This window comes from Hirundo rustica, chromosome 4 (assembly GCF_015227805.2).
Source record: "Hirundo rustica isolate bHirRus1 chromosome 4, bHirRus1.pri.v3, whole genome shotgun sequence".
Classification (NCBI taxonomy): domain Eukaryota; kingdom Metazoa; phylum Chordata; class Aves; order Passeriformes; family Hirundinidae; genus Hirundo; species Hirundo rustica.
The window spans coordinates 54,507,187-54,534,451 of NC_053453.1; the positions used below are offsets into that span (position 1 = coordinate 54,507,187).

At 43.4% G+C, this 27,265-nt stretch overlaps 1 protein-coding gene across 1 annotated transcript; it reads right to left on the reverse strand.

The window, feature by feature from the left end:
• Positions 1 to 16,753: 16,753 nt before the first annotated feature.
• Positions 16,754 to 25,019, reverse strand: RASD2 (RASD family member 2). Its single transcript, XM_040063447.2, has 3 exons — positions 24,241 to 25,019; positions 20,515 to 20,794; positions 16,754 to 19,059 (listed from the first exon to the last, which is right to left on the reverse strand). The coding sequence occupies exons 2-3, from the start codon at positions 20,783 to 20,785 to the stop codon at positions 18,530 to 18,532; spliced, it is 801 nt and encodes a 266-aa protein (XP_039919381.1). The 5' UTR covers positions 20,786 to 20,794; positions 24,241 to 25,019; the 3' UTR covers positions 16,754 to 18,529.
• Positions 25,020 to 27,265: the final 2,246 nt, after the last annotated feature.

The window sequence follows — 27,265 nt, forward strand, 5'->3', positions numbered from 1 at the left end:
ATTGTGAAGCACAGTGTGCTCGATCTGTAGGACTAGCCACCATGACACAAAGGACTTCAAAGAGTGATTCTAGCAAGTAGAAGGTGTCAAGATAAGAGGTGGCTTGGCTTACAAAACAGCCAGAGAAAGGAGATATGAGCGCTGCAACAAAACTGGATTCAGTTGCAGAAAATAACCCCAAGTGACACACTTGACATTAGCTTCATTGTGAGCTCAGCTTGAAGTTTATGGAGGGAAATTCTTTAGCCACGCTGTATTGAAGGACAGAAAAAATGAGCTCAGATGATACAGATGATCTCTACTACTTTCCAGACAAAAAAACCCACCCAAAACAAAAACGAACAAACAAAACCCCCCAAAAACCTAAAAAAACCCCCAAACACCCAAATCTATTTTTCTAATGTCATCTGAGGAGCACTTAATTATACATAAGATGTAGTGGTTGATACTGTCACAACAGACTTCCCTCATTTTAGGTAGATATAATGGGTTGGACTGCCACATTTCCACTCAAGCCAAACAGCATCAAACCATTCCCTGGGAAAAGTTCAAATGCAAATGGTCATATTCTGTCAGCTGTGACTCATTGCATCAAGTCCAGCGACTAAGAAGGTCAAGAACAATCAATTCAGAGAGAAAGGTACCAGAGCTTTCAGTTCTACTGCTGCACTTCAGGATCATGCTTGGAATAAAACTTGAGAACTCATTTCACCATCTTCTCTTCCTGAGCTTTGGGGTCATCATTGTTTCTCTGAGTGTGAGCCCAGCACTCTGAGGTGAACTACAGACGACAGTAGCTGCCTGACAGCTGCTCACAAGGACTTTTATTTTGCCTTCCCTCTTCCTTTGACCAGAATTTCCATGATTGGTCATGGAAACCTTCCTGCAACACTGCCAAGGCAAGCTGCCCATAGATGAAGAGCTTAGCGCTATCCAATTTCCCAGCTGAGAATTTTCCCACCAGGCATATGCAGCAAAGGAATGGTTACTCAGGCTTTTAGTTACCAGCACGCCACGGGACTTCACAGCGGTTAAAGCATGAGGTTTATTTAACAAACTGACATTTGTTGAAGTGTGTTTTGTCAGAAAATTCCTCCCTGGCCCGCTGGCAGAGCTGGTCCGCCGGGAGCCGCACAAGCATTCTCAGCCCTGTGGCCGCGGGGTTGCCCCCGGAGCCACCGTGTTTGCAGAGCTGAGGTGCCCTGGCTCGGGGTGTGTGAGGGCTGGGAGCCGCGTTACAGGGGACGCTTTCAGCCCCGCTGCTCGGGGGTCATGAGCGGAAATAGTGGCAAGCGCTTTCTCGGCGGTTCAATTCCCTCGCCCTCCAAATGATCCAGTTCCTCAGAATTTTGCATCTTGCGCGGGAATTTGCATTTTTGGTGGCACCCCGGGGGCGGATGGAGGCGATCCTGGGCACGGCCTGGGGCCCTGGCGCGGACATGGCGCGGGGCCCTCACTGAGGGGGAGCCGCCACGAGATGGCGCCCTAGCGCCTCGCGACCCCGTCGAGGGGGGTGGGCGATTTGTTTAGTTGTGTTTTGTTGTGTTTTGTTGTGTTTTGTTGTGTTTTGTTTTGGTTTTTGTTAGGCTTCTTTCACACCGCCTCCTCCCCCCCCCCCGCCCCCCCAATGGTCTCGCACAGGCAGTCAGGGGAGCTGTGCGGAGCTGTGCTGAGGGTGGAGGGGGCTGTGCAGCGCAGAGCAGCGGTGGGAGCCCGGCTGCCAGGCGTTGTGGGGGAGTGTCAGGGATGCTCCCTGGATAGCTCCCGGCAGGGAAAACGTGCTGGCCCATCTCTTTGCTGCTCCCACACACATCCCCGGCCCCTCTCCTCACCCGCAAGAGAGGGCCAGTGCGCTGACGCGGAGCGAGGCTTAAATCCATATTGGGCGTGATGTAGGAGAATTCAATGTCCCCTCTCGTCCCTTCATCCTCTGGCACCCACTTGCACATCCTGCACCAGATGCACCTTGCATCTCCCCACTGGTCTCTCCTGCTCTTTTGGTTGTCCTGTACCAAAGGTTTGCAGGTGACAGGCAACGAAATTGTGAGAGGGTGGAAATTCTGATGAGACCCAGTGCCAAACCAGCCGGACAACTCCAGCCCAACGCTCTGGCAAAACATGTTTTTCCAGGAGGCTTTTCAGTTCCTGGAGGCCTGGGAAGGATCAAATCCCAGCATTTATTGAAGAGTGGTAGTCTTGAACATGGATAAGCCCAGAAGAAAGATGTGGCACCAAAACAGACCAAGAAATCACACCTGCCTGACATGAACCTGCTCTAAGCAGCTTCTCTTTCCTTTCTCTGTGTCCTGTTCTCCTCACCAACTCCAAGGAATGATTTTCCATGAGGCTGTAGGAATCTCTGCTGGACAGAATGATCTGTTTTGTGACCTCTCGTTCTTTTTTCCCAATTACAGGTCATTTGTTTGACTGTTGGATGTACTTCATCAGGGGTGTAAACTAGATCAGTGCACTAACCTCATCTTAAAACTTTTTACTTCTCTTGATTGTCCTTAAAAGCACTCAAAAATTCCTTAGCCCTGCTTGGTGTTGGCTCTTCTGAGCTCTGCAGCTTCCCTTAAAAACAGATTTTAAGTCTATTGAATTACAATGGCATGAAAAACTTTGAGACAAAAGATAGAGTGGAGAATGTGATAGCTGTTCTGCAATTAAAAAAAAACCAAAACCAAATATAAATAGCAGATTCTGTTCTTTCTGTACTGGGGGCTTAGTGTGTGGGATTTTACAAACTCAGTTAAAAATAAACAAACCCCAAATTGATTAAGATGAAAAGTCAGTTAAAAAACAAAAAAAACCAAAAAAACAAATAAAAAACCCAAACAAACAACAACAAAAAAAAACACACAAAAAAACCCCCAAAAAACCCCAACCAACCAACCAACCAACCAGCCAACCAACCAACTAACCAACCAAATAACAACAACAACAGCAACAACAAACAAACAAACCCCCCCCCCCCCCCCCCCCACACCAACAACAAAAACCAGAAAGCTTCTAAACTGTAGGAAACAAAGTGATTTTTGGAAGCATCTTTTCCCTTAATTGGATATCTATTTCTAGATAGAGTCATTTGTGCATGGAATCCAGCTGTATGGCTTTTGTTTGGCAGTGAAATGATCAGTTCCTGAAAGTGTAAATGTCATGTGGAGAACTCCATCCATGCCTTGAAAAAGACTCCTGCCTAAGCAGGGCTTTGTTGGCAGTGTCAGAGGGTGCAGAATCAAGCTGTTTTGTAATCCCTAATTGTATGTATCCACATAATGGCCTTTTAATGGTACTGGGGGGTTGTAGTTAGTGCCCCAAGAAGGGGCTGGAAGACCATGTGCCAGGTTAGCCCAGGAGCTGCTGCTTTTATGAGAGGAGGTGGGCCTGGGTGTAGGCAGGACAGGCACAGGGCAGCCTTGCTCCTGCAGCTCTCCTTGCCTCTTCCAGGGCTGTTGAAGTTGGTTGGGGCTCCTGACAGACTTTGGCCAAGGGCTGATGACTAATGCTGGGAGGAGCAGCTACTGCTCCAAGTGCTCGCTTTCCCCTGAATGACTGCAGGAGCATCTGTCCCTACCCTTAAGAGCCCTCTCCCAGCCCTTCATTGCCTTTTACGTCCTCTCCCCTTAAGTCTTCCTTTCTCACATCAAAATTTACCTGTCCAGGCTCCTCATCCCACAGATGTCAAAATTCATGACACTCTGATGATATTGCTCTTTTAAAAGCCCAGTCCAACCCCATTGCAAGGCTCCCCTATTCCCTTCCTCCACTCTCTTCTCACTGCCATCAGTGGAAGTGCTGGGGGCTCACTGTTATTTGACTTAGGGGCATGAGGGCTCCCCTGGACCCTTTTGCAAGCATTCCTAAGCCTCTCAGTGCCTATTTCAGCAATATCAACAGCCTAGTTTAGCAGAATGGTGGAACCCATGACATACAGGTAAGTCAACGTCCCGCTCCAGACACGTCCTGCCTCCAAATACACTGAATAACCACTATGCTACACACATATTTTTGTCACACCCCAGTCTGAGGTATAATTCCTGTTCTTCATTCACAACCAGATAAGATTTAGGACCTTCCAACCCCCCTTTCAATTCCATAACATCCAAATGAACCCTTCACAGGATGTGAACACAGCTCCAGTTCCCAGGCATGCTCAAACTTTGTAGATACTCCAGTTCAGTGCTTTGCAGCTCCACACCATATCTAGGCACTTCATGTCACCCCTTCGTAGGCCAACATTTAGCAGAAGACTTCTCCATCGAGCCCCTAAGGTGCTGGCTGTCAACATGCAGACATGAAAACCAGCCTCCCACTTCTCTCCTTCCTTCCCTACCTCTCTGCCATACTGCAGAGTCCCTTGGGCTCCTGCCATGTGGAAATAATTCCATAAAAACAATCTAGCTGTCTCTGGTACATGGATATGGATGAACTGCTTTCACAGACACCCTCCACAAAGGACTGCAGTTTCCTGGTATATCCTTCACCCCTTCGCCGTGTGCTGTTTTACTACCAAGGCACCACACAGTGGTCCTAAAAACCAATCTACCTTCTCTCATCTCCTCCTTAAGCTAGACGGTTTCTTTTTTACAAGAAATAAAAACAGACATGAAGCCATGAGTCCTTCAAGGAAAAGATGTTTTCCTCTCCTCCTCCCTCCACCTACATGGCATGAATCTTAGGCTGTATTTCACAAGTTTAATTTGAAGTTAGGTTCTTGCTGCTGGCAGAATCTGCCTCCGCGCCCTCTCTGCTCATTCAGTGAGTGACACTAATCAGTGGTGTGGGAGGTAAGGACAATATCAAGTACCAAGGTGATTGACAAGCCTCACTCAGAAGGTACATGTACCCCAAAAGGTATGTGAGGGTGAAATAGGGTGGATCAATCAATCTTTTTGTATCATTGCCCATTGTTGGCACAGTTTTTCATTTAAATTAGTAGTTGACTGAGAAGGAAGAGGAGAGTGAAGAGAGAAGAGAAGAGAAGAGAAGAGAAGAGAAGAGAAGAGAAGAGAAGAGAAGAGAAGAGAAGAGAAGAGAAGAGAAGAGAAGAGAGAGAAGACAAAGCAAATTTCCCCCCCAAAAGCCCTATTTGATGAAGATTTTAGAGTATTTTGGGATTATTTTTTTTTCCTTCTGTTAAATGAGAAAATGCTTCCATGTTAATCACAATATGGAATCTACATGAAAAATCAGACCCTGCTGGGCAGGAAAAGATCCTCTGAATTAACTCAGTGGGAGAGCTGGCACTAATTTACTGCTGTTGTGCTCCAAGTACTTCTGATGCAAAAGACGAATGGAGCTGAAAGTTTGTAATTTGACTTGCATGTACATTTAGGCTTTTTGAATAGCACCCTTGACCCGTGGTTAGAGTCAGCAACCTAGCCCTCTGTGACCTGCCCTCACACCTCATTTCTTTTCAAGCAGTCTTCCTTTCCTCCTCCCCACTACATATATTTTTTGGTACTCCAGAGCCCTAGCTGTAGAAATGTGCTGCTGTTTCTCTTCTGTACCTTCCCAAAAGTTGAATTTCATGCCTGTTGTAGTTTATTCCCATGGGTTTTCCAATGAGCCATTTAATAAACAGAGACAGAGATGAAGAAAGCAGCCACAGCTTTCTTTGTCACAGAGATGTGATGGATGAGGTTGTTTCACACTACAAGCAGGTTGCATGAGAGATATTTCCAAACCCTGTAGCCTTTTCTACCCTGCTCTTTGAACAATACTATAGGCTACAGCTGTACTAAAATACTGAATGTTGGATCTTTCTCTGGCACTGAAACCAACTGGAATGGAAAGGTCTGCATTTACTTACATTAAACCTCATCACCCTCCAGAAGAGGGTTGCTGTCTGTAAACTCTTTACGAAGAATAGTTCCTGGCCTAGGCTAAGTCACAGACTGTTTAAAGGTATGGTCTGGTAGGACCCCTCCTTGGTCTAGGTCAAAAAGTGACAGGGAATATACTACAATTTAACAGTCGGTGATTCTGTTCTGGAGTCTGGGAACACAACCTGGTACCATTTAATTTTTAATGCAGTCATGACCAAGATGTCTCTTGCTTCTGAGCATTTGATTTTGTAAATTCTATAACACAGCTTCCACCTTAAAGCTGTTTCTTGTGTCAGGGTGAGAGGTGACAGTGGACCAGAGAAGAAGCAAAGATGGAGGCAGAATAAATCCTGATGGAGTGGAGCAAAAAGGAACATCAAGTGGGAATCCCCCATACAGTATCTTCCTCTCTGCAGGGCAGAGGCTTGTGTCACTCAACCTCCTAGCAGAACACTGGAGACCGTAATTGTCCAGGTGGAAAACTGTCCCAGCTTTCTTGGTGGCTTCTGTTTTGTAGTGTCCCTTTGCCTGAATGTGCATTTGCTGTTTCTGTGACAAGGCAAGAACTCTGCAGCTGTGGTCCCCAGGCTGGGGAAAGCAGTCAAGACTTCTAGCCAAGGATGAGACCTATACTTCCAACAGGGAAGTTGTCTCTTTAACCACTGTTCAGATTCTCAAGATTTGTGGTCAAATATGAAAGACCAGCTCTTTGGGGTATTAGTTTCCAGTGTTTTTGTTTAACATTCAGGATCAACACCCCCAGCTTTTTTGGGCTTGCATCAGATTACACTCTAGTGTGGGCTCACCCTGGCAACATGTTCTCATAGCCCAATTGGAGACACAGACTTTGGGAATGTCTTGCATGGGCTTGTGCTTTCACATCAACCCAGCAAGTCATAGGCCATTGGTGCCCAGCTACTACTGCTGGCCCGATGTCAAACCCCAGATCCCAGGAATAGCTCTACTACTCAGTTAAAGAGGACATCTGACATACACATACCCTTAGATAATTTTTTTGCTAATCTGAGTTTGCTTCCTGAAGTTTCCTGTTTTCCTCTGAATTATTTCTGTTTGAGTAAAATGAAAGGTTAGGCTTTTGTTTTTTGGGTTTTGTTTTTATTTCATTTCCTGTCTCCTCTGGAGAAAGAGAGTGAAGCCTGCAGATGGCCAGAACCCGAGCTCAGGAGCATAGTGTTGGAATGCCTCTCCTGGGTCAGGGTGTCCATTTCCTGACTGCAACATCCTATCATGTCACACAAGGTCCTTCATAATGCGTCAAACTTATCCTTAAAAATAGTCAGGCTCTTGCCTCTGGCCTCTGGAACACAGGCAGAAAATGAAACTTTTAAAACTATCCCGAAAAGACATTTCCTGTCCACAGGACAGACTTCACCCTGTGACAGCCCCATCTGCTTATTTTTTCCCATGTTTTGCCCACTTTTTTGTGTTTTCTCTTCTCTGCCCCTTCCAGGCTTCAGGAAATAAATTGTCTTTAACCGTGTTGGGTTGACCTGAAGATTGACTCTTGTCACCCTTGTCCTGACCTTTTTTGACATACTCAGCTCCTGGCAAAGAGGCAGGCAGTACATCCCACCACAGAACAGTTTCTGGCTTAATGCCCATATTCAGCTGGAGTCACCTCAAGGCATGAACCTCTGATGTTTCCTGTCACAGTGGACAACTCGGGGACCAGTTATCATGTTTCAGGCCTCTGTGAGGTTGCTGCCTTGCTGGCATGGTCTCAAGGGCCAGTGTGTCCTGAAGCTTACCCTGCAGGCTTGTTAGTGTTGTGCCAACCTAGTCTGGTCCCTCTGCGGCAACTGACCCTAAACTCTGGGCTCAGCTGTGCTTTGCTGTAAGTACCCCAGAACCAAACTGTTTGAACACAGCACTGTTTATTAAGTGAGTCTTGCATAACTGCCCTGGTGTAGCATTGCAAGGGTTCCAAAGTGCTCTCACTTCTCACTGCTGAAGTTAAAGCCATTTTGGCTGGCTATACACTTATTTCTGGGGTGGTCTGGGGCCTGTGCCCCACAATGGAAGACACCATGCATCTCTTGGAGCATATCACAAGTCCCTTTTTAGGGTATTATCACAAGTTTCATATCTCTGCAGACCAAAACAGTTCTGTCTGGTATGGGACACAGACAAGATAAGCACTGTGGTCTGGAAATTCAGAAAGATCCCTGGAATCTAGGCTCTTTACCATACAGTTTCTAATGCTTTGCCTGGCACCAATGTTGACTTGTACGAAGCAGGACAGTCCAGGGGAAAGCCCTCAGTTCTGGCAGTCACTCTCTGTGTGACATGGCATGGAATGACATCTGATGGCTTTCTGAGATGGAACACAACATATGGCAGAGAAGAGTCACTGTGCCACGTATACAAAAAGCTTTTGTCTCCTCAGCCACCTCCCCAGACATTCCAAAAAGGAACAGGCTGTGGAAACTCTGTCTGTATCTGTGGAGACTCTGGTTGCAGGCTTGAGCATACATAAAGATCGTTGACTAAAAGCCATCAAGAAGGCACAAACATGGCACTGCAGTATGCAAAAACATGCAGGTGATGAGGACAGTCAGAGCACAAGTCTGACATGGAAAATGGGGAAGTATCTGGCAGTATCAGCCAGATACAGCTGGCACAGCTCAACAGAGCCATTTGATTTCCTCTTGATTCTGGCTAAGCGGAAAAAAGAGGTAGTTTTCATCTGAAGTTTACCAGGGCTAGAAATGTCAGGTATTCTCTTTCCCTCCTGGGCTTTTTGCAAAACGTTGGGGTGGAATAGAAGAGGATAGGACCTTTCTAGTTAAGAAGAGTAGCAGACACAAAACATAGAACTAATTTAGAGATAGTTTTATCACTCCCTTGCTAAAGACGTTCTTTTGTGCTGGGGTCCTGAAGCATCCCACATATCTCTAGTCAAAAAAACCCTGGCTGCTTATATGTTCTTGCTTCATATTCTCCTATAGACATTGCGGTAAAAGATAGAGGTAGGGCATACAGAGCCAGCCAAATGCAGGTTATGTTTGGTGTTCCACTGTTTTCCTTTAATTCCTGGTTGACAGAAAAATACCATGGGAAAAAATGGAAACCAAATATTTCACTTTGGAAAAAAACAAACCCTTTTCTCAGTTCTTTTAAGAAACAGAAAGCTTTTTTATCTCTCTCTCTCTCTCTCTCTTTTCTTTCTTTCTTTCTTTCTTTCTTTCTTTCTTTCTTTCTTTCTTTCTTTCTTTCTTTCTTTCTTTCTTTCTTTCTTTCTTTCTTTCTTTCTTTCTTTCTTTCTTTCTTTCTTTCTTTCTTTCTTTCTTTCTTTCTTTCTTTCTTTCTTTCTTTCTTTCTTTCTTTCTTTCTTTCCTAATGTAAATGAATGGGAAAGCAGAAGGGCCTCTCAGTTCTTGTTTTACTAAGAAAGCCTTCACTACTGAAGCACCTCTCTGGCAAAGTCACTTATTTTTTCCGTTTTCTTTTTAGTGGAAATTTGTTTCAGTATGATATTTCCTCCTCATAAGTCTCAGTCCTTAAATGTTCCTTCTTCAATCAACAAATTCAGATGAAGTTGAAAAAGTGCTTAAGTGAGCCTAAGCTCATTTCATTTTCAAAAGTCAATTCAGAGTCTGAAGTTTCATGGAAAATCATTATAACTCAAGGCTCCTTAACTAATGAGGTACTTTCAGCCATTTTCCTCTTTGGCAGAATTCTTGTCCGAAAAGAGAAAATACATTGGGGAAGACATGAAGTCCCAAGAAGGGATAGAAAGCATCTGTAAGACTCTCCTTTGAACCAAAGATGTTCATTTCTTACACATCTGCTCACTGTCTAGCAGAGGACAGGGTCCTGCTGCTACCTGGGTTCTCTCCATTGGCTGGATTATTTTTCATTTGCGAGGGTTTTACCACACAAAGGTAGCCCTTTCTCCAATAATCATTCTATGGAGGGAGGAAACAAAGTTTTAGGGTACTGTGAACTGTTTTATCAAAGCCTGTGCTGGAAGTATTCCACTCTAGGAGATCAAGGTGAAATAACAGCTACAGCATGAGCTACATTTCTAAAAAGGGGTCCCTGAGGAGTCTCTGTGCTTTTTCACTGCTTTCAGATTTAAATTGTATTTCAAAAGTGTGTACATACCCTGCTCATAGCAGTATATGATGCATTTCTCCTGAGGTCTCTGGGAGGTCCCAGATCATGGGCAGGAGAGGGGCAGACATTCCTTGAGATATCATCTGATCACCAAAGGAAAGAGCAGTCAGCAGGTCTTTGCCGTGACTTGGCAATGGCAGCATGGCTGCCTCACTTCTCTGCCCTGCACTGATTCAGATTTCGTGATAGCCTGGTATAAGAGAGCTTCTCTGCCTGTCTCAGGACACACTTCACAACTAGGTTTGAGCAACCATGGGCCACAACTGGCTTGGGGCTGGCACAACAACTGGACTACAACATGCCACAAAGATGCTTTGTTTCCCTAAGAGAAGTCTCCTTGGCAAGGACAGCTGGGAAACACTGCAAGAAACCAGTGCAAGAATAATGAAAAATTTACCCATTCCATGAGCTTTTTGGAAGTGGTGTGTAATCCTTACACCTGCTTTCACTGTTCCAGTAAGACCACCTGAAGGAAGAGCATTACTAAATTGTATTAGGTTTTGGTGTTGCTACTGCCACAATGTAGTAGTTCCAAGGTCTCTACCGAAATAATTAGCTCTCAGATGTTAACCAGGGAAGTGGTGGGTTAATACTGCATACAGCAGCTTCTCACTTTAGGTTGCAAATGAGATACTGGTAGGAAACAGGTAGAAGCCATCACAGGATATCATAAGATGGATGCTGTGGAGTACAGGAGATAATGAGTAGGATTCTGCCCTGGTCTTTGTATACATTGGGATTTCCTATTTGTTGTGCGTTCATTTGTTGTCTGGAATAATGAGGTCCTGATCTCCAGGACTCCATAATACAAATACATACCACTATGGCTGATGGCAGACCTTGTGCAACTGGCCCAAAGTTGACAAAAGTTGCAAGCAGTCTGAGTCAGTGCCATTGTGTAAGGAGATAATTTCTGCCTTGACAGTGTTGTGGCCAGCTGGAATTGTTCTTTCTGATAACTGGCAATCTGGATCTCTCCCAGATGGCAGAATCTCATAAAGAGTATCTGAGAAGAGCTCTGCTCCTCTCTTTAATAAGGTTCCACAAGAGAGCTGTTCATCCCTGTCACCCCTTATCCATTGCCTCAGGCAAGTCTCCTGTCAATTTGCAGAACAAGTCATTGCTCTGTGTTTATTTTTCCTTTTTATTTTATTTCTTTTTAGAAACTTCTATTTATTACCTTGGCAATGAGCCACCCAGCAAGGAACAAACTATTTTTTGACAGAAAAGATGACACATTCTGCCCTGGATCAGCTGAAGCATTGCCACTGATCTTACCCATGCCATCATCTAACCCTTCAGGTTGTGTTTAACAAGGCCGTATTTTCCTGGGGCATTTGTTTTTCCAGCAGAGAGAGGGTGAGAGAAGATGGTATGCTGTACATCCACCCAAGGGCCCCTGAGTGAAAACATTTCCACAGCACACTCCTGCTTAGCACACAGGTAGTGGTTGAGGGACAGGGGCTTGCCAGTGTGTCATTTTAATCCTGTAGCTTTTAGGACTACCCAGCTCAGCAGATGCTGAAGAGAACAAGCCTGTAGGTAGAGCGGAAATCTGGGATTATACAGAGTGTAATTGCTCTCCTGTGTAGCTGGCACTGCAGCAGCTCAGCTCCTGATTGAGGTGATATTTGTTTCCGGTCTGCCTCTTCACCTTTTAAAGTGTTTATGCATCATTGTGGTACCCAAGTGCCTCGCAATCCAGAAGATGTTTATCCTCTCTCAGCTATCCCATGAGTGCTATTTGCCTCCTATCAGGGATGGGAAACCAAGACACTGATTTATGTAAAGGGTGTGGAAACTGGTAGAACCCTTCCTAGGGGCGGTTAGATCTCTGACTTGAAGAACAAGACAGAAACCCGTGTTATCTAACACAGTTATTTTACCAGCTTGAGTTTATTTTAACTCTGAAACTCCTGAAAGCTTTGCAAGGACATTGAAGAACTGGTTGGGATCTGTCACAGTCCTGATGCTAATGGTTCTGAAATGCAAGATGCAGCTCCACTGCTGGGAATGTGTTTCTTGTGGTTTTGTGTGGCTTTAGTTCCCAGTGGAACCACAGACAGACTACAAGTCCCAGTGTAATGGAATTGTGCAGTTTTCCAGATAAGGTCCCAATGTGTGAAGGAATTGTTTCTTGCAGCGAGAATCATCCATCACCACCCCTTCATCCACCACAACTCTGGAAACTGCAGGGTTTTTTTTGTTTTGCTTCTTTTTAGCCTCAAAATACAGACTCAAGACACATTGTTAAGAAAAAGTGTAAAATACTCAATGTTTTTATGTGTGAATTAGTGTTCTATACTAACTGCTGAAAACCCAGTTTTTGTGAGAGGACATTCTTGAATAAATATGGTCCATCTGAAATGCCTCTAGGTCATAGTAATGTGAGCACACATACTCAAGCTGGATTTTTTTTCCCTTTATGTTATTGTACTTTGCTACATGATGTCCTGAAACACAGTGACCTCATTTGTTCTTGCTTTCATGTTTAATCTGAACTGATAATCTTAGTTAACCACCCCAGTTAGAGCACAGGACCCATTTGCATTAATCAGTCATCAAATACTTCTGAACAATGAACAAATGCTCAAAAAGCTGTTCATGGACTATTCTCCAAAGGAGATGTTTACTCCAAACAATCCAGGGATCTTCATGGAAATGCTCTGAAAAGCAGGATTGATGTAAGAAGTCATGTCTCTATTGTTACTGGTTTGCTGGGGTGGAGGGGGGACCAGTGAACTACCAACCCTCCACTTGTAGGATTGGGAGTGTGCAGTGAGGACTGACAGTCTGAGGAAATTTCCTTGATGCAGACTTGGGTTCAGGGTCCAACACAGAAATACGTGTGTGGGATCAAGATAACCTACTGGCTCAGTCCGCCTAGCCCACTGTTAACACCAGGTTACCCCCACTGGCCATATAGGTTTCAGTGTTTTTCCCAGTGTTTTCCTAATGGGACTTTCCTGACATCTCTTAGAAAATTTTCCAGTAGATTTCACTGCCCTAAAATCTGCTCTACTGTCTTGCCTACATTTTCCTGCTCAATACTCCTGGTCCCACTGACTTATCCCCCTGTCCAACTCTAAAAATAAAGCTGTCTCAGTTGTCATCTCCACCTCTCAAACACATCGTGGGATTTTTAGCCAGACTCTCTCAGAGTTTGTTTGCCTGCATAGCACAGAATTATCCCTTTCAGAGTTTTCTTCAGGCTTACTCAAGTCAATCCCCTTAGGCTCATAAAATGTTTTTCTTGCTAGTTCTTGGTCTCCTTCCAAGCTATCAAGAACTTTCTAGGAACATGATGCCTGGGACTTAGTGTGGTTCTGCTCACTGTGGATGACCAATGACGGCAGAGGCAAGGAAAGGTCTTTGGCTGATGTTGTCATGATGCAAAAGGAAATGTTTCTCTGGGAAATCTCAGGCTCAGACTGAGCCTGACAGGCACAGAGAAGGGTGGAGATGGCCAAGGGTCACAGTTAGCTCTAACCAAACCCGAGTGCAGCAGCTGGTTCATAGCACTTTGCCATGTGTATTCCCCATATCAGGCACTGTGCCAGGAGCAATGCCCCAGCTTACAGTCACATCATGAAAATGGAAATCATGCAAAAAAACCTTCCTTAGCTATGGTAAATATCCATCCCACAGCTTTACAAGACATACAGAGTGGTCTGCAAAGCAGATTTGGCTGGTGGTCTTTGCTTCTCCACATAACAGAAGGTGAAGGGAGGAAAATTTCCCATGAGGACTGAGAAGTGAAAGATGTGAGCAGGGCAGAGCCACTGCTACTCATCTCCCCCCTGCAAATTCCCCGCTCTTTCTGAGTGCAGAGAAAAAGGCTGTTGCCATAGAAACCAGTGGGGAAAATGTACATTATATCATATTTTATATACTTTTTCAAGGTGATCCTTTAATTTGAGCCTGCTACCATGTAATTTTACTGAAACAATAATGCTAATAAAGCCCCTGAATGTAACAGCGATTTCAAATCAAATCAAATAATCATCAGCTACTTAAAAAATACCTTTTCTTGTAACCTTCTACCCTAGCCAAGACACTAGGACAGGGCTAGCAAAGCAGCCCATAATAAGGTAGATGACAGGAGAGTAAATCTAAGGCAGAAAAAGGTATAATGAGAGGTGGGAGGTGGGTTCTGCACAGTAGTAAGCAGTGGCTAACATCTGAGGAAGGACAAAAAGGCTAAATAAAATGTCTTCTTTTTTTGACTAGTGTGTAGAGAAGTACAAAATAAAGATGAAAAGTACATTTTATAGCTTACATTCTAGCCTATCATTTTGGTTATTTACGTGGACAACCTCCTGTTGCCATTCTTCCTTTGTGAGCCCCTTTTGAAGCTCTCTTCTGCTGCCCTCTAAAAAATTATCCCACCATTTCCTACTTGCCTTTGTAAAAGGCCTTTGACCTCTCAGACAATCAGACATATTTGATCCGAGGGTCTTGGAGAGAAAATGCTCCTTTTGAGGCTGCACCACGAAAGCCTCTTTCTAGCATCAGGTTGGCCTGGTGGCAGCAGCTCTCCTGGATACTTCAGAATGGAAGCCTAATTTATTCCTTTGGATGTCAAAGCAGGTCTTCATTCTGTCTTCTCCATCCTCAGTTTGTTTTTCACTTAATTCATCATGGTCACTATTTCCGTCCTGATTTGTACTGTCCCTGTGACTTGATTAGATTTTTGCCAATATTTATAGTAGCTCCTATGTGTTGATTGGTACTTTCTTTAGAACAAGGACTATCTTGCTGTGTTGAGCAATATAAAAAATAAATCTCAGTCTTGTTTTGTTTCAGGGCTGTGATTGATCCTCAGCCAGGTTCGTACTTGTTGTCCTGAAAGTAAATACACAAAAACCATAAGCGAGGCTTTGGATCACTATTGATGGGATTTATATCCTGCAATGTAGGATGAGGTAGCTGTGGGAATAAAGCAACTTAATTACACCAGGTAAGACCAAGTAAGGGTACTCTTAGCATCTCTTCCAGACAGATCTCTTCCTCCAGACCTGCCCTTAGTCCTGTGCATTTTCATGACTTCTTGGGTTGCAGTAAGTTCCATGCAGGTCTCTTGAATCACAAAGGGAAAAAAACCCCCAAAACTAACAAAAAAACCCCACGTGGTTTCTTTTTTTTTCTCTTGCCAGTGCCTCTGAGACCTGGCTGTAGGTCTCTTCTTTGCTCCTTTCAGGCTCTCACAGTTTCTGAACACACATAATAAGAGTTTCCCATAAAGCTCTTCCCTTTTCTGTTCTACAGCCAGATGCATTCAGTGGTTAGCAGGAAAGAAACAATTCCTCTTTCCTCTTCCTGCCTTGCCTTATATCTCCTATGCAGGAAGGTAGCCTTGCTCTCTGTTTCCCAGTCCCAGGCCTTTCCACAGAATGTAACTGTGGAATAAACTAACTGTGCTGCTAACTGTGAATAAACAACTGATACACATACTGTCTGGTTTAAGGGCTGTAAGCACTTTTAGAGCCCAAAAAATATATAGATATTAATAGAATGACTGTAATGATACAATAAAAAAAAGAAAAGTCCTCAGGAGCATGAAAATCTAACTTCAAAAGCAATTACCATCAGTGGCAAAATGCAGTGAGAAGACTAGGATTACTTTGATAAGATTATCTGCTTATTGCCATTTGTTTTTGTGAGTGACTGTAATGCTGCTTCACCTTCATTCCCAGCCAGTTTCTCAGATGCTTCTCACCTTGAGCATTGGCTGGCCATGCTGGACAGTGCAGCTGGGGCTCATTGGCATTCCTGTGGCATCCAGCATATGTGTGATCACCTGCTCTTTGGATTTCGACCTCCCCTACACTTGGGCCTCTGTTGTCGCTGCAATGTTGCTCTGTTGTCACTGCAATGCTGGGTGCCTTTGTGTCCACGGTGGAGGAGGCAGGCATAGGAGAACATGGAAGGATGTGGAAATCTGGTGTCTTTGTGAAGATGGAAAGACTGTGTTTGTGGAGATGCGGAGAAGTAGGGAAAATAATGGTAAGGCCAATGTTATTAGACAAAGACAGAGACTTGATTTTGAGGGCTCTTTAAAAACTCAGCTTTATCCTGCAGACCAGGGAGAGTATATGCAGGGTCAGTAAGGCAGTGCATGGTTTATAGTGCAAGGAGTTCTCATTTAGTATCCCAGGGTCCCTTAACCCAACCAATGTCCATTGCTTATGCCTTTCTTGCTCTATCTTCAAACCCCCTCCATGTCATTGTGGCACACGAGTCCCAGAGCCTGATCACTGCTACATTCAGAGTCATGCACTTGGGTGTGGAGTCTGTGGAGTGGTGAGGGTGTGCTCAGAGGGACCAGGACTCACAGAAGTGGAAAGTACAGCTGGTAACCTGGAGAGATTGCTGAGATAAACAGTCATGTCTCTGCAGAGACCATGTTAAATTGTACCAGGGATCAACACGTCAGCTCTGTGCAGGAAGGAGAGAGTTGTTGTTCTCTCATTTTAGAGGCAGCATGGGGAAAAGTAACAGTCTGCTTCTGCAGATATCTGTATATCTAAGTTAGTGGTCAAAAAAATGATAGATAGATATGGATATAGACACAGTTCTGTTTCAAACAGGCAAATGTGTAGCCCCTGGTGTCTGGAGTACATAAAAGGCTCTTCCAGAACTTAATGGAGATCTCATCAGAACTCTCAGCCCAGAGCTCACTAACCTAAATTACCTATACAACATAAATACAGGGCCTTCCTCATTATTCTTGGAGAAATTAAAAAAAAAACAAACAACCAAACACCAAACGAGGACACAGCTAATAAATAAATCAGGTTTAATCATAAACCATGTACATATTTATAGATAGGGAGGGAGATGTGGTCAGAAAGGTGCTGCCCTGGCAACAGGAATAAAAGAACAGTGTATTTTACCAATACAGTACCAGTGAAGGGTGGAGGTGAAAAATGAATATGAGATTTTGAATCCCAGAGGCTAATTTTTACAGACAATCATCATTCTTGGTTTCCTGTCAAATTATAGCACAAACTAGCTCACAGCTCTGCCCAGGACACAGCGTGGCAGATGTAGCCTAACACAGAGCTTGAGGGTGAGGGAAGGATAACATATCTGAAGGTCTTTCTGAGGTATATATAACATTCTACTGTTGTTTACTGTCTTGGGACCATGCTTTGCCCACAGATATGTGTGTACACATCTCATTCCAGTCAGCAAGAGTGGCAAGCTCACATTTGAGAGAATATATTAGACATGAAACAACAGCGCCAGAAGCAGAGCAGGGGGACCTGAAGATCAGGAAGCCTGTACTGGGCTGAGAAAGGAAAGAAGTGAATGGACAGCCCCAGATTTATCTAACCAGTCAGTTCAATCCTGTTTGAACAGCCAGGACAAAGCTTCTGTTCTGAAGGACTTCTGCAGTGCAAATATTTCCATCAAGACAACCTTTACTGGACAGTGAGGGAAACCATGAAAAAAATTACTAGAAGCATGTCAGCAGAAGAAATATGAAGGAGCTGGCCCTATAACCATTCAGTTCCTATTTCTGAAAAATAATCCAATCCTGCCTCTGAAGTGGTCTGATTCTACATATAAGTCTGGTCACTCTCAGCTGATACAGGCAGAGGAAGGAATCATTTGTCCAGTGGCCAGCAAGGCAAAGGGTGGCATTTGTATTATGATACTCTGAACTGGTGTGGCTGCTTTGAGAAAAAATATCACATCAGGCTTCATAAGCAGCCAAATGCATTGGCTTTTTGCAGAGTAATTTCATTTTCAATCAATGTACATATTAGAAAGTGTTACAGATGAAAACCACCTTTCACTGGTAGAAAGCAGACACTTTAATATCAAATGCACTTGCCATCTGATTTTTCTAAAAACCCACCCTCAGACAAAAAAAAAAAAAACAAAACCAAAAAACAAACTAATCCCAAATAAAATCTATAATACAAACCAACATTCATGCCAATGTCAAATGGTAACTGTCCCAACAAACATAAAATCAAGTTCTTAATGCACGTGCCCTCAGAAGTGAATGAAAGTCATGCATCCACATATTAGAGTCCACTCCCAATCTGGGAACACTCAGTTAAGACTGCTGCCCTTTGAAATGCAAGTCCCTCTTTTTAAAAGGAGAGCTCCACACGTGCATGCGCACACACACATGGGCACTCAGAGACACACATATACACACATAACCTCCTCTCTCTTCGCAAGGGCTGCATGCTGGGTGACTGTTAATACCTTCTGTGCATTTTTGATCTATTTTCTTTTTAACTATAAGGTCGAAATGTCTTTACTTCTCTCTATTGTTCAGAGAAAAAGGGGAACAAAGAGGAACTACATTACAAAGACAAAAAAATGCACTTGTGTCTCAGATGTATGATTATTCCCAGTCATCTTCAAGGATGATGTTATTTACATTTGTGACTCAGCAGAATCCCTAGGAAGTTATCCTTTCTCTGTGTTGGGTTTTCTCAGTAGACCCTACGAACCTGTTCTTTGCTTCCACAGACCATCTTTTCTTTAAGGCACTGCATGCGGATGTTGTTTTCAGACAGAAGTGCAAGCCTCCTTCACTGGACTGTGCATTTCTCTCTCTCCCTGGACTGACCTTCCCTGAGAACTTTTGATTTGATATACTTCAGGTCACTGTTGACACTGGGCCGTCGAGCGAAGGGAGAGATCATGCCATAGGCATCCATGTCCTTGACTCGGCGCATCCGGAAGGATTTCTGTTGGAAAGCGTCACCATACTGGATGGAGATTTTCCTGTGGAGGGAAGGGCTCATCTCATGAGGTAGCTTGGCCATGCTGAAGAGGACATAAAACATTTCATCCACATTGGTGTTCTTCTTGGCTGACACTTCGAAGTAAGCACAGTTTTCATCACTGGAGACAAGATTCTCACCTTCATCAGTGCGTACCTTGCGGAAGATTTCACTGTGATCATTTTTGTTGCCACAGATCACCATGGGGAGGTCAGCTGATTCCTTGGTCTTGTTCTTCAGGCAGGATTTGACCTCAAGGATCTGTTTCTGGAGTCGCTTGACCTCATCAAAGGATTCTCTGTTATCCAGGCTGAACACCAGGATGAAAACATCCCCTGCAATTAAAAAGATACTGTAAAGGCTTGTTCGTCAAAGCCAGTTTCAGAGGAACAAATTTTAAAAAAGAAATTTTATTTCCATCTCCTCCCCATATTTTTTGTTTGGTCCTTTGGCACCTATTCGCTGAGCTGTACTTTAGTTCTTCTGATTCAAGTCCCCACATCTTTCTATAGTGCTATGGAAAAGACTTTTGGCTGTGATGTTACTCCAGTCATATCCAGTTGCATTCCTAGTTTGCACTGGGCTTTCAAGTTATTGCCTGTTTTTATCTCTTTCATAAACATGTTTCTATCTCAGCTGTGCTGCATTGCCCTTCTTTTTGCTTCCTTTAATTTGTGTAAAACACATCCTGTTCTGACACGAGAAAGAGTGGAGGCCTGGTAGCCATTCAGCCTTAATCCTCTGATTACACAATACATGAAGCAACACTCGAACTGAAGGTTTACAGCTAATCAGTCCTGAACACCCAAGTCAGGAACAAGAGGTTTCTCAGTGTGCTCTGCTGTCACTCCATTTGCTCCAGAGAAGCAGACCATGAAAAAAAATCCTAATACATAAATGACACACATCCCCTGGCATTTCCTTTTGACATTTCCTGACTTACAATTCCTTTTGCAAGTAGAAAAAAAGGCAAATCATTGCCTGTTGAATGACATTTGTGTGGAACATGCTAAGAGAGCTTTTAGGGACTAAAGATCACATTTGCATCCCAGAAACTGGTTCTAGGACCTCACAGAACATTGATTGTAGCCTTCTCAGATGTGAGTGACATGTTTCACTGGCCACTTAGAAAAGTGGATAGTGAATCCAGAAAGAAGATTTGTAGTGAGCTATGGCTGAATATACATCTACTGTCACTTTCATAAATAAAGAATGTATTTTGGCTCACAACAGGAATGGCTTGACAGTGAGAAGATACAAAATGATCCCACCATTTCCCCTTCTTTTCTTTTTAAACACATTTGATTAGATGCAGACTAAGGAGAAAGGGTAAAAAGCTATACATTCTACTGGAATATTAAATCAAGGCAATCAGGCTGGAAAATTTAGAAATAGAAAAATCCTTGGGACTTTCTTGATTAGAATTCCCTTTCTGTGCATTTTATATTTATGTTTCTCTGTATGTGACTTATAACAGCATGCTTAATTTGCCCTTTGCTGCTCTTTATACCCACAGAATTGCATTCATCCATTTATTTGTGACATCAATAAAAATATGAAGAAGGAGGAGAAGGTTGATGGATAAGGGAAAATCTCAATTTCAGACCTTCACCCACTGGACTCCTCCACTGTGGCTAATGCATTCCTTATAATGCTGGGAACATGCCAGCTATCTCTCTATAGAAATGCATCTTGCAGCAAATCAAGCAGTCCCTTTAGCTATTTCCCAAAAACCAGTCATCTCCAGGCTACGCTTTTCAACCTAGTGTCTATCCTTATGTCTTTCTCACCTGTTAGGATGGAAAGCCTCCTCATGGCAGGGAAAGGGTGATTCCCAGAGGTGTCCAGGATGTCCAGCTGATACATGTCTCCCCGTATGTTGTAGACCTTGCGATGAAAATCCTCGATGGTGGGAGTGTACTGATCCTCAAAGCGGCCGTTGAGGAAGCGTGAGACGATGGAGCTTTTCCCCACCCTGGAGGCTCCCAGCACCACCATGCGGTACGAGTTCTTGGCCGGCACGTTCAGGTTGCAGTTTCCACCAGACATAGTCTTCATCATTGCTTGGACCTGAAAGAGGAAATAGCAGAGTTGGAGGAAAGATCAGAAAACAAATGGAGGGTAAAATGAGGCAGCTCCTCACCAAAGCTTGCCAAAGAGCGCTCTGGAGCATAGTCATGCATGGCAGAGCAGAGTAATCAATGGTCCATGCAGAATTTTTTTCACTGGAAATGCTTAAACTTTTTCTGTGTCATTTTCAGGGAGTGGGTTTTTTTGTTTTGGTTTTATTGTTGTTGTTGTTCTTTCTTTTCTTTTAATGTAATATAAAAATGAAGGCATTTACACTGAAAATAACATGCATTTGAATTGTAATTTGCTGTTACATTTAAACATTAAGGGCTGAATTTATCAGCTGCACTTCAGCTGAGACACCAGGTTCCTTCCTACCATCTGCATCACTTACACATTACCAGATTTTTCAGTAAAACTTGGTTCTCATTTAGATATATAAACACAGAGGTCAGATTCCCCAGTATATTACAGTCACTGCAGCTGCCATTAGAACCTAGATCACTTCATTTGCTTGCCTAAATAGGAGCTGCACACAATATTCCTTTTCTGAAATCAGCCAAAAGTCAGATAAAAACAAGAATCATGCTTAACGTCAGTGCAAGCTAGACATCTCAGTAACTTAAAATAGCTGCTGCCATGCAATATTCATTGTTGATGCAGGGAGCATGAGCCACAAAATATCACTGGCTGGTGGTAAATTCAAAGACCTGTGCCTCCAGTGACCTTCTAGAAACCAGATTTTAATTCTGCTGTTTGGACTGGTAGTGTGGGAACTCCCTATAAGCAAACAATCATTGTAGCAGCAGGATGGCTGTCAATGGGTGGAACTGCAGAAACAGATTTTTTTAGGAGCTCCAGTCTTTATGCATACAGATGTTGTGGGTGCCACTGGCTTTGCTAAGGACAGGTGCTAAGTACAAGCAGGAGAAAAGATGAAGGACAGCCATCTTAAATAGCTATTAGACAAGATTTCCAACCCACGACATCTACAGTGAGTGTAGAGACCCAGGAGACTGCATTTTGACATAGCACTCAGATGCAGGAAACTTTGGTAGGAAAGAAAATGTGCTGCTCAGACTTTTTTCATGTACCAGCTTAAAGGAACTGTGTGCTGAAAGAAAAATACAACCCTCGTGTGGGGAAACCTGACTGTTACAGCAAAAGAGGCACACTTCGGACAGAATTTATTTTGATTACTAGGTTCTTATTAAAGAATAATCAAGTCCCCTCTGTGCCATTTATTTATCTTAGGTATTGTTTATTTAGTATTACAATGCAAATACTTTATGGACACTGAAAGATTATTTCTGGGTCCAGATCTGGATTCCTGTCTTGAGTGACTTTTATCTCCCAAGCTTTTATGTAGCTGACAATCGTCTCAGGGAAGAGCTTAAAATATTTTACTTTGTTTAACATGTGTTAAGCACCAAAGCAGCAGTGACAATACAGTCACTCCTAAATAAAGAAGTCTCTGGAATTCTGGTCCAGCATCATTACAAGCTCTGTGCTATAGCCCAAGGAAAGAGCAAAACATGACTATTTATTATTATTGTTATAATTTGCAGCACAACAATGGAATATTCAGCCCTACCTAATGCACAGAAGAAAATGCAATGCTCTCCTCTGAATTACATTCAGAGGGCAAGACAGCCTAATATTAGAGCCAGATTAATGCCAGAACACAACTTTGGAAGGACACACACACGCAGAATTATGGTACTGTTGGGATTACTGTGGCAGAAATGACAGCAAGGAGCACAGCTGGTATTTGAACTGGATTCTGTGTTTTGTTTACCACAGGACCTATCTCCAAGAGTGCAAAAATACCATATTCAGTCTCTGAAACATCTCCATGTACACTATCCCACATAGCCAGTCCAATACTGTTTTGCATCCATGGGCAAACAAAACACTGCCTCCTTTCACCCTCTCAGTTTATTTATTTGGCAGAGAAGAGCAGGGAAACAGATGACTTGTAAAAACCACAAACTACTTTACTGCCCAGGACCAGTATCTAGAGGTGAGGTAGCTCTTCAAGCCATGATAGACCAGTGTAGCTGCATGAGGGCAAGAGGACTGTGTGCCTTACAGCTACTAGAGAGCAGTTCTGTACAGCTCAGTGCAAATGCATCTGGGAGAAAGCACTGGGGTTTTTTTTGAGTGAATGTCTTTTATGTCCTGTACAGAACATGCATGCTGAGGGACCTGATCACTTTACACTCTCCTTGTTGTACCTTGTCACCACATTCAGTCAAGAGGATTCCTGTGCTTTCTTAACTGCATTTCATTTCACTCAAACTCAAAATATGCTTTGCAGTATTTCAATTTGTGGAGTTGCTACTCATCACCTCTGCTGCAAACCTGACTCAGAGCATGCCACTGAAATGGGAGCTTACATTTGTGTTTTGAACCTTCTCTTCTTATCCCCTCAGTCCAGATTTTCTCTAGTTCAACAAAGTCTGCCTTCTTTCCTCCCCAGAAAAGGAATGAAACTTCAGCCTTGACACCCATGAGTGGCAGGGGAGAGCACAGAGGCTCAATACAGTGAAAAGGATTAAAGACAGAAGAAAGGAAACAGAGAGAGACCACATGTTCATGTACTAAGTAAAGCAAAATCAATCAGAAGAGAATGAGGAGACAAACAACCTCCAGCTGGCTTTAATCTACATATTTTCCTTCCAGTTTATTAAATGCTTAAGCATAGATTAATTCCCAGTTGCACCTTCTGCTTTACGTACTGGCTTGATGCTAGAAAGTTTATATTAGTAAAAATACTAATTGGCACAGTGCAGGGATTCCAAAATGTCATAGAAATACAAGCAATTAATGTTATCTTTAAATAGCGCTAAATAAAGGGAAAAGCTCATTTGCCCAGAAAGAGCTGAAACCATGGTCCAAAATCAACATAAAACCCCATTTCTCTTGACTCCCTGTGTTTTCCTCTACCTGCTAACCACCACTTCTCTTTTTATAAGCAGGCATTGGAGTGAGTGACAATGAACCTGCCTTTGTATGCTCTGGGGGGCACTTGTCTGAATGTCAGTGAGGTACTGACAAATTTGAGCCTGAGCACCCATAGGGAGATACCTAAGGAAGATATTCTTTATTTAACCTGCCCAGAGCTATTGCACCCCAGAGCTATTTCCATCCTCCCATCGAGCTGTATGCTCTCCCTACCACTCCCCATTCATGAATAGACTTCTGCACTACCTCCCTTGCACTCCTCCTTCTACAGCTGCTGCTTGTGTCTCTGTTTGCCACCCCAGTGTTAATCACTGCACCCAGCTAAAAATGACATAGGCAGACACAAACTGTATCATGCATAACAGACCTGTCACTTCTTAATCACTACTAGTGTCCCTGTAATTTTCAGGCACACCGAAATCACTCCTGTGGGATGTTTGTTTCCTACTTTCACCGCAAACTCTGTGCTGATTTCTTACCTCTCTTTCCGAGGAGAAGCAGTCCTGGGTGTCGGTGCAGTCCGATGAAGCTGATAATTTTAATCAGAGGTGACTGCTGCTGTAAAAGGCTGCTGTTCTGTGGATCCTACGTTGCTTGTTCTGGGCTCGGTTCTCCTCCAGTATTTCCGAGAACTTAGCAGGATTGGGAAGGACCGCAGGGCTCCAGAGGGTGTTCCCCCATGGATGTAGGTACTGGATCAGGCAACCGACATAGGCTAAAGAAGTCTCAGAACCGGCAACAGTTTTTTCCTTTGAGCAGATGAGCTCTTTTCCTCGGGGCTCAGTTCAAGAAAAGGACAGGCAGTCTCTCCCCCTCCCACTGCCTTTTCTTGCAAGTTGTACTTTGTATTCTCTGCTGTGGGGAAAGAATTTCAGGAACAGCACCTACTCGTGCAGGGTAGTGGGCACATTTAGCTCGCCCACCCTGCCTCTGTGCCAACTCAGATCCTCTGCAGAAAGATCAGGGTCGGCATGAAAGTTGTCTGTGGTTGACCCTATGCTTCCTCAGATCTTGCCTGGCTCATCCCTCTTCACGAGCTTCTTTTCTTCTGGTCTGAGATTTGCTTTAAAATGTTCTTTCTCTAGGATAGAAGGGGCTTTTTTCCTTACATTTGCCAGTTAAGTCTTTTTGCTTCCCTCCCTGCCTTTCTCCCTCTCTCTCTCACACAAGTACTGGCAAATCGCAGATTTTCCTTCTGTAGGACTCAGAGATAATTGGCTCAACTCCTCCCTTGAAGTCAGTGTCAGACAGAGGGGAAGGAGGGGTGCTGGGGGGGGTGGGATTTTGTGCCTATTGGAAAAATCTTTTCTAAACAGAAAGTTCATGTGCATTGCAGACTGCACATTCCCTGTCTTTCCACCAGAGACCTGTGTGTATGCATGTGTGAGGAATGAGTTAGTGTATGTGTATGAGAGACACAGAGAATTCATTTACTTTGTAAGCTGTAAATTCATAAGCTGTTTCTAAAAGCTTTATATTTCTGTGTTGATTTTTTCTGCTAAAGAGCAGCAGACTGACTCGTTCCCCAAGTATGGGCTTTCTGTCCATAATTTCTGTAAATCTTTTGCTGTATGGAATGCTTTCCCCTGTTTGCTCAGCCTCAAGACATTTACATTAGAATGGATGGTTGGTTTGATTAAGAAATAATAATAACATATAACTGTTGTTCTTTCATTAATATTTAAATAAATTAAAAACTAAACTAAGGATGAGTAATAGAAATGTTAAAAAAGGTCAAACTGGAACTGAAACTCAGGAAAAAGAGAGAAACAAACTAAAAATAGGGTGAACTCAAGGCATCTGTTCAGCCCCAAGTGACACATTGCATTTGCAGTTTACTTCATTGCTGATCTACTTGATTTTTTTCTTCTTTAAATAATAGTTTAGATCTACGTTTTTAGTCTATTTTAAAATGTCAAAAATCTTGATTTTGAAAGATTTGAAATTAAATACTTCAGCATTTCCCACTTTAAACTCCTAATTGGGGGTGCTGCAGGAAGGGAAGAAAAACACAGAGATTTTCAGGATATTTTGACAATAAGAAAATGGAAGGGAGAGACAATCTTCCAAATGCACATTTCTGGTCTCCCACAGTTCTCCCTCCTTTTTTTGTTTGTTTGGTTTGGTTTTGTTTGTTTTTGTTTAGGTGGGGTTTTTTTGGCCTTTTTTTTTTTTTTTTTTTCCCCTGAGAAATTTACTCTTTGTTGAATGCAAAGAATCTTTCAACTACCATGTATGTATCATCTTGAAGCCTCTTCCCTTCATCAGTTCCTGCAGCTTTTGAGGAATTTCCGAGATGCTTCACTTTCTCTCCTCTTTTTCCTCAGAGAACAGGGATGTTTCTCTCGCCACCCTTGGAATAAATCTTCCCTTCCTTCCTTCCTTCCTTCCCTGTGCGCTCCTGGTGCTGCACAGAGCCCATCCACAGCCACCCACAGCAATCACTGTGGCTGCTGCAGGCACAGCTTGACATGCCTGTGAGCGTCTCTGTGCCCCCAGACCTCAAAGGATACAACCCAGGCTGTGGGATGAGTCCAGCTGGAACTGTCTGCAAGAGGAAGCAGCTCCCACTGAAGTCAGGGTCACAGTTATCCGAAGCAGGATGTGCGTCTGGGGACTCGCAGGCTAACACAAAAACAAAACAACATTGATCAAATTTGGGAAGCAGCAGATCCTGCAAACAACTTCAGATTTGGGAAGGAAGGGCAGGATGTGGCCGAGCACCGTTGAAACATTGCAGTAGTATTGAACTAGTATAGTGTCAAGAGCAGAACTGAACTGTTTTTGGACCACAGTACCAGGTCCAAAGTACCAGTAACAGTACTCCTTTGTCAGCTCCTGAGCCTTTTGGCAAAAGGTGGTGGGGAGAGTACTTTCATGGCTCAGACAAATTTTTGACGTAAGATATGATGCTTCCCATTTCTAAGTAATTAGTTCAGATCAAACCTGGACTACTTCTGGTGTCTTGTCAGCTCTTGTGTAGCTTAGACCCAAACAGAGTGATCAGCATCCTTCTATCATTGCCATAGGAGCAGGAATGGCCACAAAACCCAACAAAGTGAAATCCTGTAGTGCTACAGAAGATAAACTCTTTCATCCCTGTGGCTCACATGTCAAGTGTACTGAGTTCTCTACCAAGAAAGAAGTGTAATCATAGTGGAGACCATCTCATCAGCCTGGAACTTCAGCCTACTCAAAGCCTTTTGTAACCCAAGTACAAAACTCATGGCTAGCTGGCTTCACCCAGCCCAAACTCCTACTCACCTATTTTGTCCAGCATTTTAAATGACCAATCAAGTTCCTCAAATGGTAATAAAATAAAATAAGAACATTTTTTGACTAGGCATCTTAGCTTTATTTGATATCTTATCAAGCAGCTAGTAAAATAATAAATTTCTTCTGAAGTAATAACTTTTGAGAGGTAATTGCTAATAATGAGGCTTGAAAGATGTTGTAGCTTTTTGGACTGGTGTTTTTTGTTTCATTTCTTCTGGTGTGCTACCA